Source organism: Patella vulgata, chromosome 9 (assembly GCF_932274485.2).
Source record: "Patella vulgata chromosome 9, xgPatVulg1.2, whole genome shotgun sequence".
NCBI classification, from domain to species: Eukaryota; Metazoa; Mollusca; class Gastropoda; family Patellidae; genus Patella; species Patella vulgata.
The window spans coordinates 39008873-39029144 of record NC_065887.2 but is presented as its reverse complement, the minus strand read 5'-3'; the positions used below and the strand labels follow the sequence as shown (position 1 = coordinate 39029144).

Below are 20272 nucleotides of genomic sequence, written 5' to 3'. Positions count from 1 at the left end.
AAATCAGTTAAAAATATTTCTGAAATTAAAGGGGAGAGGGGGCTTCCCATGGGTAATCCAGTGGTCTGTTCGTAAAAATCATCACCCCAGGAGAAATATGTTGAATGGATGCATTGTTTCAACAAGGGTATGATGTTGTCTGTTGATAGGGAAGTCTCTAGTGGGTTGTCTAAACTATCTATGCGCTTGCGTAGAATCTCCAGGGCCTCTTCCCTGGGTACATTTGTAAACAAATCTACAACATCATACGAGACCATCCTCCCGGGGTTTTGAATATTCTGCAGTTTCTCACAGAATTCACTTGAATCTTTGATGAAGGACGATGCTGTTGTGCCAATATAATACAAAGGTTATGGATCTTTTCTATGTCAATTTGACCTTGTCTGTATATCACGGGGTCATCATTATTAGAATATTAACTTTTTCATTTCAAATTGTTTAGTTGAAGCCTTGGTGCATCCATTTTTTTTTTAAAAAAATATCTTAAAACAAAAGCATCAGATTTTTGGTAAGGATTGTCTGAGAACGAGAATGTTTTTTTTGATCTGGCCTTATATGTAAATTCATTATTTTACTATTGTCAATGTAAATCCAAGCCACTGAGCAGCTACACTAGCTGCTGTGTGTTCGCTTTACAAATGTATTAAATAATTGGGCAATATACAGGTTTTTTGGAAGATCGTGATAAAAATATCCCCCCCCGACCCCCCCCCCCCCCCCCCCCGGTATATTGTGACAACCAAAACTTGTTTGACATTCTATTGATAGAATTAAATCCATCTGTAAAAATAGCATTACACCAGCCGGTGTAGGGTAAAATATCCATCATGGGGAATACTGAAGTTAGCAACAATAGTTTGACATCAAGCAACGATATTCTGCTCAAGTATTCAAAAATTGACTTTTTAAGACACAAGTTTGAATTATCACAATAATATCTTAACTATCATTTATCGTGATATTTGATAAATTATTATCTCAATTTTTTTTTTTTTTCATTATCGCCCAACCCTAATTGACAATCAGTCTTTACATACCAATTAAAAGTTAAGTATGCCACATAAAAGCTTCAAGCAACGATATTCTGCTCAATTATTCAAAAATTGACTTTTTAAGACACAAGTTTGAATTATCACAATAATATCTTAACTATCATTTATCGTGATATTTGATAAATTATTATCTCAATTTTTTTTTTTTTTCATTATCGCCCAGCCCTAATTGACAATCAGTCTTTACATACTAATTAAAAGTTGAGTATGCCACATAAAGCTTTTAGTTTTATTTAACTTCAGTACAAAATGATAGAAACTGATTCTAATGACAATCACCATTGTTAACTAACCCATTCCATTTTACCTACTAATTAATGGAAATCCCTAAAAATTGATAAAATTCTAATTATAATGTTTACAATATTGACAAATCCCTTAGAATATACGAATCAGTAATGGTTTTGTTTACAATTTAACGTTTACATTTCATTAAGATATTTCTGACAAGATCCAATGACTAATTATTTTTTGTTATCTCCGCTAGAGCCCTACTTCAGAGCTGTGTAAATCGGTCCATTTTTCGTAATATTTTGTTTATCAATAATTAGCAAGACATTTTTTTATAAAGCTTTATTTCAAATTATAGTATTAGTATGTTTCTAGATATGAAAGCTTAACTATATTTATTGTAATCGTCTAAGTGCCATTTAGTAATTGAGAAAAACATTAACAGAACACAATTTTTATGGGAAAAAATCACTGGTTTGCTTATATAATAAAACCAATGATTGTTTCTCATTAAAATTGTGTTCTGTTGTATTTATTGTTTTAAGCTTAAATGTTTTGATATATCTTACTTTTATTATACTTTATGATTTATAAATCGACTGACAAGTCAATTCCCCAACCTGCCTATAATAGTCCAGGCCAGACGTGTAAATATGATCTACTATGTGTTTAGTATGGGTTTGTTCATCCATCCATCTTTCTATCAGATCCTTTTTAAACACAATAATTTTGCTTCTATTGAGGTAGAAGACTTACATGTTCTTAGGTAAATGTCTTCACTGAGATAGATGATTAAAATACAGATCTATATTTCGTTTTGTTTTTTTATACTTTTGATAACCTCTACTACATGAAAATCTGACAGGTTGTAGTGGAAGGTCAGGTCAGAGGTCATACAAGATGTTTTTTTTTGACCCTATGACATCATTTGATTAATCAATCAGCGTTGATGTTTCTAGTGGGTTACCCACAGTTCCGTGCACTCCACGGCCAAAACTTGCTGTAGCATACCATTTCATGGCTAATCACGCGCTTCATCCAAAACGCGAGTTATATAACAACTCGTAGTAAAGACAAGTAAAACTAAATTTTGAACTATAAAAAACGAAATGAAATACGATGCTTTATAAAAAGATAAATGGGTGTCATTAATTTATTTTACGAATTAAGGAAGCAGACATACATCAGCTTTTTTTTGATTAGTGATGGGCCAATTTCTTTACAATTAAATATGTGCATCAAAAGATTAAAGACACGAAAGCCACATAAAAGATCCCTAATTCGAAATAAATGTAGGCCATAGCGCTGCTGTCCGGGAAAAATGTCCCTTATAGCACACTCACTGTATGGTGTATGCCCATCTTCATTAGCTCAGTAGGAGCAGCAGAACAGTAGGACGTTAAAACCCTATTTCAATTCATCATTCCATTTATTCTAACTAATTGTTATTGGATACATTTAGATATGAGAGACCATGTATGACATTATTACAGTCTTTCTAGTTTGTTTTTAGATGACAATGGATCTGAAATTAGACACGAGAGACTATGTATATGTGTATAATTTTGTATATTTGAGAATTTCTGTAGTGAGTAAAGAATTCAATCCGTGTAATGACAGAATAAAAATATGACAATAATATATCGATCGCAAGAGGTAGTAAATTACCACCACATTTCAAGCTTTTTACACATTGATTTACTGATTTAATTTTTTTAAAGAAATGTTCTTGTGTGCTGGTACACTTAGCAGGCGGCCTGGGGTTCGATGTCGATTTCTATGATTAATAGAATAAATTGATTTCTGCTTCAAGGCCCAATATTCCAAATGAGACTAATAGACAAATATAAACGGTACGTAGGACTACAAAATAACAAATCATCTGATTAAAAAGCATATTGATATAAATTATTCAGATTGATTTATCCAAACGGAATTTATGTCCACTGGCTAAATAACCAGGTGAATCCTGATGCAGCCCTGGTCATAGCTGAGATCATTCCTGGTTCAGCCCCGGTGATAGCTGAGAACTTTCCCCACAATTTTCCAACTTGGTTTCAGTGTATCTAAATGAAATGAAATGAAATGGGGTTTAACGTCCTACTGTTTTGCTCCTAAACTGGGCTAATGAAGACGGGCATACACCATACAGTGTGCTATGAGGAAAATTTTGCCCGGGCAGCGGCGCTACGGCCTACTCTTATATCGAATTCCAACTGCCAAGGGATCTTTTATGTGCACGCCAATTTGTACACAGGACCTTCGTTTTTCGTCCCATCCGAACGACTAGACAGCTGTCCTTGTCAGGCCCTCCGTCCTGCATCACTGACAAGGGGAAACCACGCCGGAAAATCTGGATGAACTTTCTCGGCAAATGCAGGGATCAAACACCCGACCTCCAGGCTAGCGAGCGAGCGTCTTACCCACTTAGCCATGTGATCCCCTTCCCTGTATCAGCGATACAGGAAGGAGGATCTGGCTAGAAACATAACCACGTCCAGTCATTTAGGTTCACCTGTGCTCTCGGTATGCTGTGTGGGCATGTAAAAGAACCCTTGACAGTTGAAAATCGATTAATAGTAGAACGCCACTGTCTGGGCAAAATGTTTCTCATAGCACACTAGTGTGTTAATGACTTGATAATCTTGACAATCTCTTATAGCATGAGATTGGGAACCTATAGGGAATTTTATTGTTCAGTTGCATCATGAATAGCTTGATAATGAACTTGTCCATCGACGGTACATCCATAATTTCTTAAGTTGAATTGAAAAAGAAAGAAGTTAACAATTAATATTTATTTCAATAATATGACAAGAAAAAACAAAACAGAAATAATATGAATAAATGTATAATGATTTTAATACAGAAAATAGACAGTGAGAGATTTTAGATTTAATAGTTTGATACCTTTACCTGAATTGGCGATAGCATGGCTGCTTAGGCAACATTTCTCTTTATAACACATTGTTTTTTACCTGACTTGTTTTTACATCAAAGTTATATCTTAAAGTATTTTGTTAAAGCCGCTGGCCATCAGTTGAAGAATGTTTAATCCCCTGCCAACTACAATAATGGTAGGCATTTGCTTTTTTCAGAAAATATTGAAAAATTCACAATTTAAATTATGTTATATGGCATACAAATTATTTAAAGATACATTATGGGAGATTTTTATAGAGAGTTGGCCATTCTTGCTATAACAGTTCAAAAGTAGATGATGAAAGAAGAATATATTGAAAATTTCAGTCAAATTACTTTATTCTGAACATAGTTATCATCGTTGTAATATTTGACTAGAAATGGTAGTGAAATGTGCCTTCACCTTGACCGATCGTTTGATTGACAGGCGTTAACTCCACCTACATATCTCGATTATCAAGTAAAGTTTTTAATGGCATGAGGAAACGCTCTACAGCGGCCTCGCTAAGTACACTCTATCATTTAGCCTCGATCTAACTGACGTATTCTCATCAGGGCGCGCCATATTTGAATTTATCAATAAGTGAAATCCTATTTAAATCCGAGCTGTAGCCGAGCCATCCGTGGGTCTACAGAGTTGATTTTGGGCTTGTTGTTTAAATAAAGATCTAATTTATAATTTCTATAACATCTGAAGCCTAAATTAAGACTTGCAATAATCAGATTTTGCTCTTGCATAATGTATGTTTAATATTTAACTATGAAAATTAAAATCTATGGTAGATAATCTCCCTCAAAGATTCAATCGGGTTAAAAAGAGGCCCATCAAAATATTTCATCAGAAATCACTGGTGGCACTGGTTTGTTGACAGTGGATGCTCAATGTTGACAAATTTTCATTTCATTGTATGTTTGTAAATACTGAACAGAATAGAACTATTTGTGGACTAATATTCCTTTTAGAGATTAAACTTTCACAGTATTGTGGTGGGTTGGATGGCCCAATGGTTAGCACATGCGCGTTGTATCATAAGGCCTGTCATTGAATAATCTGGCGTGGTTTTGGTTCCCTGGTTGTACGTGATAAGGAATAGCGTCGCCTGTCCAACCTCGTGGGTTTTCTTCGGGTCCTCTGGTTTCCTCCCACTGCTAAAGACCCCTATGCACAAGCGAATTATTGAAATAAAATTGAACAATACGTTAGTCCCAAAATGACCTAGTTTGTGTCGAGTGTTAACCCCAACCTCTCTCTCTCTCTCTCTCTCTCTCTCTCTCTCTCTCTCTCTCTCTCTCTCTCTCTCTCTCTCTCTCTCGAGCTATGGCTTTGTACCCTGGCAACATATCTTCAGATTGATTAACGTCCGTAACTGAAATCCGGAAATGTTTTATATTTTTCTCTGTCCTGTAAATATACTAAAACTAACTTATACTTTGAAATAAAATATGTATAAAGTGAACCACATTGGTATAAAATTACAGAAATCTTGAAATGTAAATGACCATTGGGAGTTGGTAAAGAAATCGAACAAGAACGCTGTCAGTTTTTATTTGACACCATTTTGTCAGTAATAACAGTATGAATAATAATGTCAGTTAATTTTAGACACCATTTTGTCAGTATTGACAGTATGAATAATAATGTCAGTTAATTTTAGACACCATTTTGTCAGTATTGACAGTATGAATAATGATGTTGGTGGCTCAGTGATTAAGGCACAGGCTCACTAACCAGAGGCCTGCAGTTTGATACTGGTGTTAGCCAAGAAAGAACAGGATTCCCCCTTGTCAGTGGTGCAGACAGGGCCTGGCAAGGAACAATATCTAGTTGTTCAGATGGGGATGAAAAACAGGGTCCTGTGTACAAGTTGGTGTGCACATAAAAGAACCTTTGGGTTGGAATTTGGAATAAGAGTCGAACATAGCGCCACTGTCTGGGCAAAATTTCTCTCATTTATATCTGTATGGCATAGGCCCGTCTTTAATAGCCTGGTTGATGCAGAACAGTAGGACGTTATCAAAGTTTTATTTGGCCCCTGACATCTGATCTTGCCTGCACTGTTACCAGGATTTCTTCCAACCATTAGCTGTACTTTAAACATACATTATGCAAGAGCTAAATCTGCCTATTGCAGGTCTTTCTTTAAACTTCCATTCATAATTAAATCATGAAATGGATAATCGAGACTATGTTTTTTATCCTACCAACTTTAGTAATGATGATCGAGGCTAGGCCGAAAATTAAATCGCTAAAATCTTGGTTCATAGTGATCAATTTGACTGAAATTTTCAGCAAATTCCCTTTACAGTATCTAGTTTTTAACTATTTTAGTGAAAACTACCAGCTCTTTATGTATTCTCCCATAATGTATCTTTAATTAAGGAGTTAATTTTGTCATAGTCTTAGATTTTATTACATTTCATTATATATGGGAATAATGAAGTTATTGTTATATAGTGCAGTCAGAGAGTGAAAGCACTGTCTAGAGTATAACAGGTTATATTAGGGCACCATTTTGTTTGTCCGAATTAATAATGAAGTTATTGTTATGTATGGGTAATAATTCCACACATTCATTCGTTTTTTCGTTCTCCATGTTGCATATACCCGGACTTATAATATCCATGGTTTGTAATCGAGCAATTTGTGTCGTACATCGTTCAGATTTCATTGTTGAATGTCGACGCTTTTTATGTTTTAAAATCCGACACATTTGGAATATTCGTCTGTATCCCAGCTGCACATTTTTTAATCGCACAGCGTAAACAATAGGATCACACAAGGCGTTGACCAATAGTAGCAAGTTGAGGTATCTGTTTGCTTTCAATAGAGTTGCGTACATTTGTCTGACAATGGTGGAATTTACACGGACCTGGATAACCAGAGCTACTTGAAACACACAAGTGGGTAACCAACATAGCACAAATGTTCCTATAATTAAAAGACTGGTTAAAAGAGCCTTCCTGTTACGCGCGTAATCCAGGTCGTCTCTTGTCCCCTGTCGATAGACTCGCCTAACTTCCATGTAAATCCGTAAATAAGTGTAAGTGATGACAAAGAAACACACAAAAGCTATGAAAAAAACTAAATATTCTCCATGGAAGTCGTTTTTTTGAACAAATTCACAGTAATTGATCACATGCTTGTACGCCTGGAATTCCTGAACATCTCCCAAATACACAGAAAATCCTCCCGCAAATGCGAGAAGCCAAATCACTATAATTAATATGTTTCCTTTCACCTCGTTTAAATGCTCGTTGTAATGTAGCGGATTCATAATGGCTACATAATGATCGACCGCCATCGCTAAAAGATTCAGTAACGAAATCATCGTAGCTGCGGTGTGGAGCGCAAACGTAAACAATGTCATACATGAGAATGGCAGGCGGTCATCTGGACCAGCATCAAACCGGGGCACGTTTGTGAAAACTTTGTTCAAAATATGCAGCAGGACACTAAAACTGACTAATAAATCTGAGAGTCCAAGACTGATTACTAATTTCATGTGTGTGTTAATAAAAGCTGGTGGGCCAAGAACGGTAGCACAGATCGACAAACAATTGGCCACGATCGTCAGAAAGCATAGAACTAACGATATAATGGACACTGGCTGCGACAGAATAATATGAGCACGCTGTTGTAATGACAATTCTGTAATAGACATTAATTCATTCATATAATCCGTGAAATTCCCATCATCCTCCACTCCAGTAGGAATAGGGGTCAACATGGTGGACACATTCATATTTGGAACCGAGCAGACACCAAACAATAAGTAAAAATAATCTTCTCAATTACACCGATGTGACAACGATGGCTATATCATGTCCCGAATAATCTTTACTGAAAAAGTATCATTTGTGGTGCGCTAGGCATGGCATCTTATATTTTTCTAGAACATTTAATAACACTTTTGTTTGAAGCCAAAATCCTCAACTGTCCAGAACAAACTTTACTGAAAATATTTACTTGTAGCCCATGTTCTAGTGTTCTAGTTTGAGTCTAATGCTGTCAAATAGAAAATAAACTTTTTATAACAAATAGTTTTACTTCACATCTGAACAGATTCTATCATTTGCTGACTGACGTAAGAACATGCACATCCTGTTTTTGTTCAGTAGATGTTTTTCAAGAACCAATTCCATTGAAGTCTGAAAATAAAGAAGACAGAAATTAACACTTCTCCTTCCTAGTGTAGTAGGAGGGGCTTATGACTGGCATAAATGTACTCCACGAAGATCGCCAATATGTAATACGAGGGCAAGCCCGACGAAAATAATGTATCCAGGCACTTAAAAGCAAAAATGTAGGTTCAAGCTTGCTAAAACCAAAGGTACCCGGGATTCAATCGCGTCCCGACCCTCAGTTATAATAAATGCAAAGTAAGTCCCGCCCTTTTTACCAGACACAAAACCTCCAACGGTGGGTTTATTCAGAAGAAACAGAGATTCGTATACTGGATGCTCAATGGTTTGCACCAAACATCAATTCAGAGAAAACAAACGATTATTTATTATTTCCAAAAGTTTTATTAAACAAATTGCAACATCTGACAACCCGTATGGTTTAATAAATCTATAAATAAATAGATGAATAAATGAATGAATGAAGGAGTTTATCCCTAACCAATAAATTAGGCCTCAATTTCTAAGATAAAAGTTTAGATTTATCCCAGTGTTTATCAGATGAATATGAAGGTACGTTTTTACAAAACAACTAATTTAAATGTTATCTCGAGATTCCCTGACTATTAGTACTATAGTAACTTTCAACAACTAGGAATCGTACGCGTCTTTCCGCCTACAGTAATACTTGTTCTACCCGTTCCAGACCACGTCCTAAATGCCGGATTTCGCTCCGAGCAAGATAAAATTCAGACGACAGGCACAGTCATTTCACACGAAACAATGCAGGTACCGGTTTGCACAAAGTTCGCACAATAAAACTAATGACATGAAAAACCAAGACCGAATGTACATAAATGCAGACAAAAGTCCGCAAAGTAAAAAAAGCTCCAAGGAATCACTTCGCGAGTGTGACCCGCGCCAATGATCGATGAGTATAATTACCAAACAATCCGAACCGAAAGCGCAGTAATATTAGAAAATGTAGAAAGCCACTTTAAATGTTAAATGTATGAGCGCGAAAAATTCCTAACTAAACCTAACTAAATCACGACGTTTAAATACTTTTTAAATCATTGATAAATAAAAGCCAAAATTAAATATAGTTTATTAGCATGGCGGAAAAGCTTCTTTTCCCGGCTAATAAATGGAATAGTTACTATTCCCGTACCTATATTAATACCGGACCACAGTACCAGGACAAGTGATGAATTCAGCTCCTTATAATATACCCTCTTATTTGCGAAACGCTCGTGCGATGAGCGCTGAAGGTACCATTCAAACACTGATTTGATTGGTCGCGCGTAGCCAATCAGAGAGCACGAAGCGAAAACTCAAGGCTTGAATCAAGCATGGCCGACTTTTGACAGGTAAATAATGAAAATTAGCAATTATTCATATAATATGGTAAACAAACAAATGGTCATAAAAACGAAAGTAGAGAGTGTTTTCAATAGATTATAAGTAGTTTTGAAGCATGTCATTTGCTAGTTTGGTGATAAAGGGATTTTTAAAAAATGAAAAATTCCCACACATATATGATATGTGATCAACAATATTTTTAATTCATATTCTATTAAAAACGTTTTTGTTTGGCGACCTGAAACTTTTCACCGTTGATTTCAGACTATTGATAACAATTATTATTTGACATTACAACTTTGTAAACCATTTCAAAAGATCCTATGTACGGTACACATTGGCATAACAAAGATCTGCTGAGAAATAACCAAGATATAGGCAATCTGAAATAATTTTTTGTCCCATCCGTAAAACACTTCCGATTCGTAAAAACTGACCCAATTTATATTTAATAGGTAGAAGAACACTAATTAGGTAAGATAGTCAGTTTTTAGTGTCTTGTGAATGTTCCCATTATCTACAAAAGAATAAAAATGTGACAACTCTGGTGGAATTCCGAGATGATTTAGCTGTTGTGAACGTATGTTTTGTGACCTGGCAACCTATCTTTAAATGTGAGCAGTATATTATTGACATTACAGTTATAATTATGATTGTTGACATAAAGACTTATGATTATCTGTCTTCCAACTATTACATATAATTTTATTTTTTGCACAGAAAAGCAAAGTAGAGTGATTACTGTCACTGATGAAATAATGCTTTTTATTTTATGATCAGTAGTGGAATACCGCGTTTTATCAGTGAAATTATGAGTACATCTTAGTATGATTTTAAAATGTCTGTATCTCAAGACATGAGATTAACTGTTTTTTCTCAGATTTTGCGGACATTTACGTAACTTTAAGCCCTTTATAGAATTTACATATTTTCCTATTAATGAAAATGACAATCAGTCACTTTAAACTGATTTGTCTCAAATTAATTAATTAACTTAACCTGGTGTAACATTTACCACTAGATAAATAAGTATGTTTACCAACCTGTGAATATCTTCAGAGTGTTTGTGTCCCTAAGTAATAACTATTTTTTATTGCTGTTTAATTGAAATGCTCTTAACCTCTAAGCCACATTAATTGTCTTTTCACAGTATTTTTATTACAAGAAATCCTGTTTCCTTGCTAACTTGTATTCTTCCTTATTTGTATTCTTTCAATAACAATATAATCCTACTTACGTATTCAGCGAGAGCTTTATTGCTTTTTAAATTCTGCATCCACATTAACACTTTCACAAATTTTGTCTCCTAATTATCCATTATGTTGTATTTCTTTCTTGACCACTGCAATGATTTTATAATCAAAATTTATGAAAATAGTAAATTCTGATTATTTGTAATATCACCTTTGGTTTTCACATATTTTAAAAATATTAAAATAAAAAATCTCTTTTTAAAAAAAACAAAACAATTTTGGAACCTTATTATAACCTTTCAAGTTTCACAATATTTTTTTGTACTATTAAAAATGTTGGATCCTTGACATCACCTTTCAGGTATCACAAAATTTTAATGTTTATTATAAAAACAGCCCTTGTTCAAATAATAACAATTTTGGATATCGCCTTTCAATTTTCGTAATCTTTTTTATTTACCCATAAAAAAAAAGGAAAAAAGGATCCTTGTTTGTAATCATTTAAACAAATCCACCTTTCGATTTTCACAAAACTTCTTGTTACCATTAAAAAAAATCCTTGTTTATCTAATAATAATTTCTAATTCTTAATATCGCCATTCAATTTCCACAAAAATTTTTATTTACCACGTAAAAACAAATATCATTGTTTATGATCATTAAAAAAAAGGTCCTCTTGTAATATCACCTTTCAGTTTTCATTTCATTTCATTTTTTTAATAATAATTTATGATCCTTAACATCATCTTTCAGTGTTCACAATATTTTTTATCACAAAAATATCCTGTTTCATGACAAAACCACGTCTAATTCAGACTACTGCTTCATCTGTTTTGTGTAACATTGAATCGACTAGATGTTATAAGACTTTCTACCATAAAGACCTACCTCTAATGAAGAGTACAGTGATGCCGTGGCTATACAGCATTAAGCTTTGGGCTATCGGAGAGCATTCATATACTTTGTGTTGATATCACCTAGTTCTTCACGCAGGCAACACCACACATAATTAGATTGTTTTGGATTTGTTTCTCCTCACTTGTAAGGTTTTGCCTTTGAAGCTGTTGATGACTGACAGAAATCATCCTTTTTATTCACTTATTTTTACACAATGGATTATATGATGTTTCTGATAGGCATTGATTAATCGCCTCCCGAGACTAGCATTGGCAATGTTTCTTACATATACATTGATTTAATATTTTATTTCCGCGGAAAATCTATTAGAGATATTTAGAATCAGAATTATAATTGTCTTATATTATAGTAGCAGAAAAAGTGAGAGGGTTTGTGTATTAAAAGTAAATGCAAGAAAACTTCTCCACACAAAAGCAAATAGAAACTCAAATGACAAACCCTCGGAAACGACACATGACCTCCTAGTTATAAATAATAAGACTGCTTATAAAGTTATAAATAATAAGAATAATAAGTGAATAGATCCAGGGGCTGGCCGTAAGCTTCAGTCAGACATTCAGTGATACAGGCTTCGTTTATAATGAAACAAAATCACCAAATAGACGGCAATCCACAAACATTAAAAGAGAGTATATGTATTCCCAAACATATTATTCCGGTGTATGACATGATCAGCTATGTATTTATATGTACAAGAAATATTAATATTTAAGTTATATTGATGAAAATGACTTTGATCTATTTATTCAAGATTTTGTTATCTCTCCACCCCCACCCCTGCCATTAAAAAAATTGATGACAAGTCATTGAAATCACCACTTTCTGTCACCCAGAGCTCGATCAATGATCAGATTTAATGTAGCGACAATCATAACATTTAGTCCTCATAACGGTACACATCACCGGCATGAGCTTGGTATCCAGTCTGATCAATTACTTACTTCTGCCTTTGGGTTCAAAGTTTTTTTTGCAAATCTTATTAAAGAATAACAGACAAAACGCAGTGAAGAGCCAGAGAGAAGCAGAGAATTTGAAATGAATGAAAATGGACAGATGTGTGAATATAATTCCTTGGCATCTGAAAGCCTCAACAACAACTCGGAAAAGGAACATAATATCAATTTCTCTCCCACACATGGGGTGGGGGTGGGGGGGGTGGATGGCCGAATGGTTAGCACATACGCGCTTTATCATAAGGTTTGTTATTTAATCAACTAATGTTGTTTCGATTCCCCGAATGTACGTGACAAGGAGTTTTTTCCGGGTCCTCCGGTTTCCCCCTACTTATAAAGACCCCAATACACAAGCGAATTATTGAAATAAAATTGAACCATTATGTTAGTCCCGATATGACCTAGTTTGTGTCAAGTGGACATGAAACCCCATTTCTCTCTCTCTCTCACACACATGACAGCTGTGATCTGTTCTACTATAATTTTCAACAACTAAATAAGGTAGCAATTTCATAAATTTTCTGAACCCACAGTATTACCAATATTTAATTTCCCCTCTGGAAATCTTGTTTGACCCCCCACAAACAATTTGGTCTGGCTACACATCTGCATCCAAACCTAACCAGAAATCTTCACTGTAATAGGATCCCCTCAGATCAGGGCATCTCCCTCCCTTGTTGACTGCTCGGATGATTTAGCTGCTATGGGTGTATGTTTCATTGCCTGGCAATCTATTTTTAAATGTTTTATACTTATCTGTAACTTAACATACTTATTTTATGGCAAAACCATTTCAAGGCAAGTGAAAAGAAAAATATTTGAATAAATTGATGTATTGCAAGATATTGCAATTCGATTGTGGAGATTTATACAAAGCTCCAAGTTATATGAGACAAAATGTTTGTCACTACTTGACGAGAGTGTTTAATAACGGTGAACGAGATGATGTTGAGTTCCAGTCAAGCTGAAGCTGTGTTTAAACGGCCTAACGAAATAATGAAATGGAAAATATAGAATCGGTTGTAAATTTGTGATCAATTTCTATGTTTTGTCAGTCTAATTAAAATTATATTAGGTACCAGTATTTAAATATCCCTACACAAGAGTAGTACAACAGACTTCGGTTACAATTGTTACAATTTAACCAAAAATTCAAAATGTTTACTATTTGTTTAAAATGCAATTACATTAACAGTGAAGTGAAGCTTCCTACAATATCACGTTTAAAAAAAGGTAAAGATCTTTAAAAGGGTCATTAGAATGGATAGATTTATGTTGCAATGTGCAAGAATGTCAATAAGCATTTGTCTTGCTTGAATTTATTGTCCTCATTAGCCCAGTTAGAGCAGAACAGTAGAATGTAATCCCTATTTCATTTGTTTAAATTTTAACAAATGACTATCTGTTATTTAGATAGCGATTTAGATGTTTGTTGATAGAAATGATTCATCCTTCAGTCATTGATTGACGAGTATAAGACAATAAAAAAATGTGATGTAAACCCTATATTTATATTTCATGTAGCACATTGCTGATTATGATTCTCACTATTAGTATTATACAACGTTTGGGAAATATTCCCTTATTGTTAGTTCATTTTTCATTTTTGAGTGAAGTCTGTATCATTACAGGCCCGGTACTGTACAACGCAGTGGACACTTAAGACTGGACCCCGGATCCATTCACTTGATTTGATATTTGTTGTATATTTCTTGCAATGTTCGTGTAGTTTGTCTTGTCTGCAGGTTTGTCCTATCGGATGGTTTTTGCATGCAGTGTGGTCCTCCTGCACTTAGTAATAGAAAGTGATCTGAACTTCTGAATGTCATGACTTAGGCTTGATCCATTCTGACCAAATTGTTGGACCAAAAAGCTTTTTGGTAAGACTACTTCTTAATATTGTGGAATAGTTAACCTTTAAGATCAGATTAGTTTTACATTAGTGCAAAAGGATCTCAGTTAGGCCATTTTGGACCATCTGTGTCAACTGTCTAGCTGACTGTAAAAAGTGTAAGAATGAGAACAAAATCAAAGCAAATATACACTCTAGACAGACATGGCGTGATTTTGCATCTGAAGTTATCCATATTCCCAGGCCAAAGAGCCCGCAAACGAACTAGTTTTCTTGGGCCCCCATCACTGTGAAGAATATGTGACATGACACAACAAGAAAACGAAACTAATTCATAAATCATTTTTCTCCTGGGATTTAGTTCATTATAATTATCAGTGGATGTAAAGATGAATTTAATTACTTTTTTAAAAAATAAATGTCGAATTTTATTTTCCAATTGGGTCTGATGCTCAATCTGCCCCCAATCATGTCTGACGGTCTGGGGCCCAGTCTGTCCCAGTTTCTTTTTCTTTACTGCTTCATTCAGCTATATGTTATGATCAAAATTAGATCAACGTTTAAATGTCTTCTTTATCATTGACAAAAAAACAAAACAAACATAAAGTCAAGCTTCAAACTCATCCATTGTCTACTTTAATCAGTGGTTTCTTCAATGAGTGTGCCCCAGGTTCGCATCCTGGCATGAGTTGATTAGAAACTTTGTGATTTTTAAACTTGTCAGGGTTGGCAAAGAAATTGAATCTAGTCATTTGGATGGGTTAAGAAATGGAGGTCCACCTGTGTACACCCTGGGTAAGTGAAATTTACAGAAGAGTCAGCAGAAATAGTGCTCTCCAGATAAAATGGCTGAGGTGTTGTGTTCTGTTGAAGAGACAGTGGTACTTTTTACCGCCGACTTAATGCTTTTTACCGCCGACCGTTGTGTAATTACCGCCGACCAAATACTTTTTACCGCCGACCGCATTGTAATGACTTTCGACCGTAATATAATTACCGCCGACCAAATACTTGTTACCCCCGACCAAATGCTTAATGATTCCTTAATGATGCTTAATAATGCTTAATTTCACGACGGTCGGCGGTAAAAGTATTGGTCGGCGGTAAAAAGTACCACCCGTTGAAGAGAGGTTATAACTTCATTCCATTCCACTGGCTTGGTTTAGTAAATAGCTCTTGTTTTCTAAACCTAGGTTGGCATTAGTTTAATAACAGCATTTCAACATCAATACTGTTGGTAGATGTGGAATATATCATAGTTATGAAGCTAGAATTAGTTTTTTGATGAAATCTCTGAATTGTCACGGATATCAAGTAAATTGGCAAACAAGAACACACTTGAAATGAAATTGTCATTTTCACTTGTCATGATTTATATAATATCATCCATATACATATACCAGACATCTGTCTCTAGTTTGAGTTTCTCTTACATACTTTGGTTTATTACTGGTATAATACATTTCAAAGTAATAGATCTCGTTCCAGTGTTGTTATTAATAAATCAAATTAATTCTTTTGTTTTAGTCTCTACACAGATCCCAATTCATCTATTTATAGGGTGGTGAATGGCTGAATGGTTAGGTAGCATTTTCCGAGATTCTATCGGAATTATCGCCCTTATTGTTTAAATTGTTTGAAGTCCTAACTCATGACATCAACTGGTCGACTATCGCCATTGAAGAGACGAGCACTTTTTTGTAAATCATTTTTTTTTTTAGTCTTTTTCATTTTGAGTGAAGCCTGTACCATAACAGGCCCGGGACTGTACAGCGCAGTGGACGCTTACGGCTGGCTAAAGATCCCTATGCGCAAGCGAAATATTGAAATAAAATTGAACCATGTGTTATTCCCGAAATAACCTAATTTGTATCAAGTGGAGGTTAAACTCTCTCTCTCTCTCTCTCTCTCTCTCTCTCTCTCGCTCTCTATTTCTCTCTTCAAGGAACCAGGTGTTTACTGTTATCAACATGTATTGTTTAATGGTCGAGAGCGAGACAGTAAGTAATATATTGTAACAACTAGAGGGCCGTGAGGCCCGAATGTTTTTACAATATATTACGCAATGTCTTAAGCTCGAGACCATTAAACAACTTAAAATACAGACACTTGCACGTGCTTTGCAATGAAATACTTCACTCGAGTTCAATATTTTACCAAGTTACGCTTGGCACATTGCCCGTACGATTATTTGAAATAATGGTACTCCAACATCAAAGGATGACGTCACATCTGTATTTTAATTCCATATATAAGGGTTAAATGAAGAGATTAATAATGCGTTTATTCTGTTGTCTGAATTTGTATCATCATGTGTGATTACAGTATTTATAAAATGGACACTGGTAATTTAACAGTAAAGGCCCGGTCCCACTGCACTTACGGATGCAAAGAGGATGTAAAACGGGGAAAAAAACGTGCCCTCCGTTTGAAAACGCAATGCATCCGTTGTGTACTCATTGCATACGTGTTTCATACGCTTTATCCATCGAGCATCCGTTCACTTTGATTTCATCTGCGCAAAAAGTTTTGAGCTGCACAAAACTTTTATAACAGATGAACTTTCTGCCGTGTACGATGTAAATGCGCGACATATACGAGCACCAAACGTTCCATGTCCGTTATCATCCGTTAAACGTCCACTGTATCCTCTCTGCATCCTCTGGGCATCCTCGCAACTCATATCTGCTCCAGCTGAAAACGGAAAGAGGGAGGAAAGACAAGGTACATGGAACGTCTATACATCGTTAGTAGCACGGAAATAGAAAGGATGTAAGCGTATGCATCTCGTATATAAAGTTTTCAAAACGGACAAAGCTTTCATCCGCTAGGCTTCCGATGAACATCCCCGCTACATACTTCCCACGTTCGGTCTTTTCCGTTCTGTTTTCGCAAATTTTCGGCAATTTTGTCCATTTTTTGCATATGTTTTGTGCCCATCGGCCACTGGGACCGGGCCTTAATAATATTGGTGGTTTACAAATCACATAGTTATCATAGACTTCTGACATTTACAGAAATAGTTTAATTATAAATTCCAACTGAATACAACTGACCTGAATCATCAAACTTTTTAAGTCAGTGTTTAAGAGCAATTACCTTCTCAATGTTATCACTCATAATTCAGTAGTACATTAAACATAAATCACTCTCACCTTATCTCATGGAAGGAATTGTGAAATAAAGTGGAATTCTAATGTCTGCACCCACAGGGCTAATATGAGGAAATTTTGCCCAGGCAGCAGGTTACTATTTTATAAAATTTCAACTATCAAACAGTTCTACTACAAACTTTATTTCACTGGAATTTGAACTTTCAACAAGAAAATAATGTAATTAATTTCATTTAGTATAATATTCAATATTACGCTAGATTTAACTAATTATTATCAACAATCTGGGAACTGGTATACTTGGAGATAAAGCCCATTGTAGACTACAAAGTTATGACTCATACAGAATCTTATAACATCCATATCTCAGCAATGGATAGACAGATCTGTCTCAAACTTTGACAAGAACCCCTCCCACTCCTTCACCCAAGTGTAATTTTGTAGTAAAAGTCACGTCAAATCCTAAAGTTTTCTTTTACTGACCAACCAAGATCTCCAATGCTCTGATACTCTTTTTAACGTGAATTGAGCAGAATCGACAGATCAATGAATAAATAGGAAACCATGAGAATTGTATACCTTTAAAATATGACCTTATTGCCTTTGGTCCTGGAAAAAAAAAAATGAATTGATATTTTATTATTATTTGTCACAGGTATCATTGTTTCTGGCACTATGTGTATTGTTGATAGCTGACGGAAACAAGATCTCAAGATTGAAATACTACAAGCCAACCTTTTTATTGTTATAAATTCTTAGCAGTCGATGACCTGCTGATTATTATAGAATAACTATTGATTATGATTATTTTCATCTGTCATAACTGGCAACGCAAATAACATAGGCTGATAGCCATTCAATGTTAAGAGGTTTTTTTAAAAAATAGCATACGTATCGGTCAAGTTGACACATAGGGCAGTAGGACTTGCATCATATAAGCATTTGCATTGACTTAATATAAGTCATCGGTATTGTTTTTACCGTGATAAAGCTAAAGGACAGGATTATAGTTAAACTGACATATATTGAAGTGTCTTCAGGCTAACCTCTTGTCGTCAAAACGGCATTGAATAGAGTACAATACTGTTCCCTATTTAGCCTATCATTTGCATAGTCAACCAATTATTTCTCAATTTGTAGATAACGTGCGTCTCTCCATCTATTCACTTCTTTATTTGATTTCATGTCACTAAGTTCCCGACTCATAGCCCTACTCACCCAAATTAAATTCACAACCCGCGGCCCTGTTACATCTAGCCGTTTTAAGTTACCGATAGTTTTCAATCAACATGGATTTAATAATTGATCCATTGTTATAATTTATCGGTATCATTAATTATCTGATGATTGTGTAATGCAATTGTTTCTGTAGTTATCTGACAAAAATCTCTCGAACAATATCATATTAAAAGACAAGTATTCCTATTTCTGGACAAATCGACCCCGTTTGTCGCGATGTAGGAGCGCCATCACGTAGTGATCTCTAAAACTATTATGGCCACTTCCGCCTTCATTTCTATCAGGTTTGGAGCTCAAAGTACGGCAATAAACTCGCTCTAACTTGACTGAATGAAAAATCTAACATACCTTTCGACTTTGTGGAATAACAATCTATAATTCTACTGATTTTTTTTTTGAAAATCTTATCGGATTCCTGAGAACAGATGTAGGCCTATTTTCTTCATGAGTACCATCAAAACATTGAAGAATCCATTATGTCGTAAATTTTATGTTAATTAGATTGCCATTACTTAGATTTTCCTTTTTCTCACTGTTTTATTGTTGATTTGGGATGATACGAATATTTAGTATATATTAAAGACGTCTCTATTCATTTGACCTCATTTGACGTTTAAACCTATATAATGTACATGAATTTTAGGTACTATTTTTTTTTGCGGATGAATACAGCTGTTCTGTATTGTATTCTGTTGTAGACTGTGAAAATTTTGGATCCATGTGTCGACGCTTTAAATCACATGGATCCATTAAACCTTCTAACTGTTTAATTCCATTTTTTTCATTGAAGATTCTTAGATTACAAATCTTTCCTTACACTAGAAACGTAATCACTGGATTTCCAATAAACTGTTATATATATCAAGTCCAAGATTTCTGCGTCATTTTGACCATTTCACCTGTCTTAATTATACACTTATGAGATTTCCAATAAACTGTTATATATATCAAGTCCAAGATTTCTGCGTCATTTTGACCATTTCACCTGTCTTAATTATACACTTATGAGATTTTTATTAATCCACAGTGGTGAATACTGATGACTTCTTTCCTATAAAATGTCATATTAACTCCCGTTAACAATGTTTATTATTCTGTTAATCGATCAGTAATCTTGAGATTAGACCAAACCAAATTTACTTTTTCATCTACGACAGGCCAGGAAATAAACGTTTTAGATGTACCTGACGAAATGTCGGGCACTAATGGAATAGTACCTGACATTTTTAACTTAAGTGCCAGACGTGTATTAATAATATCAATTAAAAAGACAAATCAGTGCCAGACAAAATGACAGGCACCAGAGGTTTTGTGC

The 20272-nt window shown here is 34.8% G+C and overlaps 1 protein-coding gene across 1 annotated transcript; it reads right to left on the bottom strand.

Moving 5' to 3' along the window:
* Nucleotides 1-4144: 4144 nt before the first annotated feature.
* LOC126807893 (adenosine receptor A3) lies at nt 4145-11720 on the bottom strand. The gene is made up of 3 exons (XM_050532764.2): nt 11571-11720; nt 10927-11031; nt 4145-8354 (listed from the first exon to the last, which is right to left on the bottom strand). The coding sequence occupies exon 3, from the start codon at nt 7946-7948 to the stop codon at nt 6701-6703; it is 1248 nt and encodes a 415-aa protein (XP_050388721.1). The 5' UTR covers nt 7949-8354; nt 10927-11031; nt 11571-11720; the 3' UTR covers nt 4145-6700.
* Nucleotides 11721-20272: the final 8552 nt, after the last annotated feature.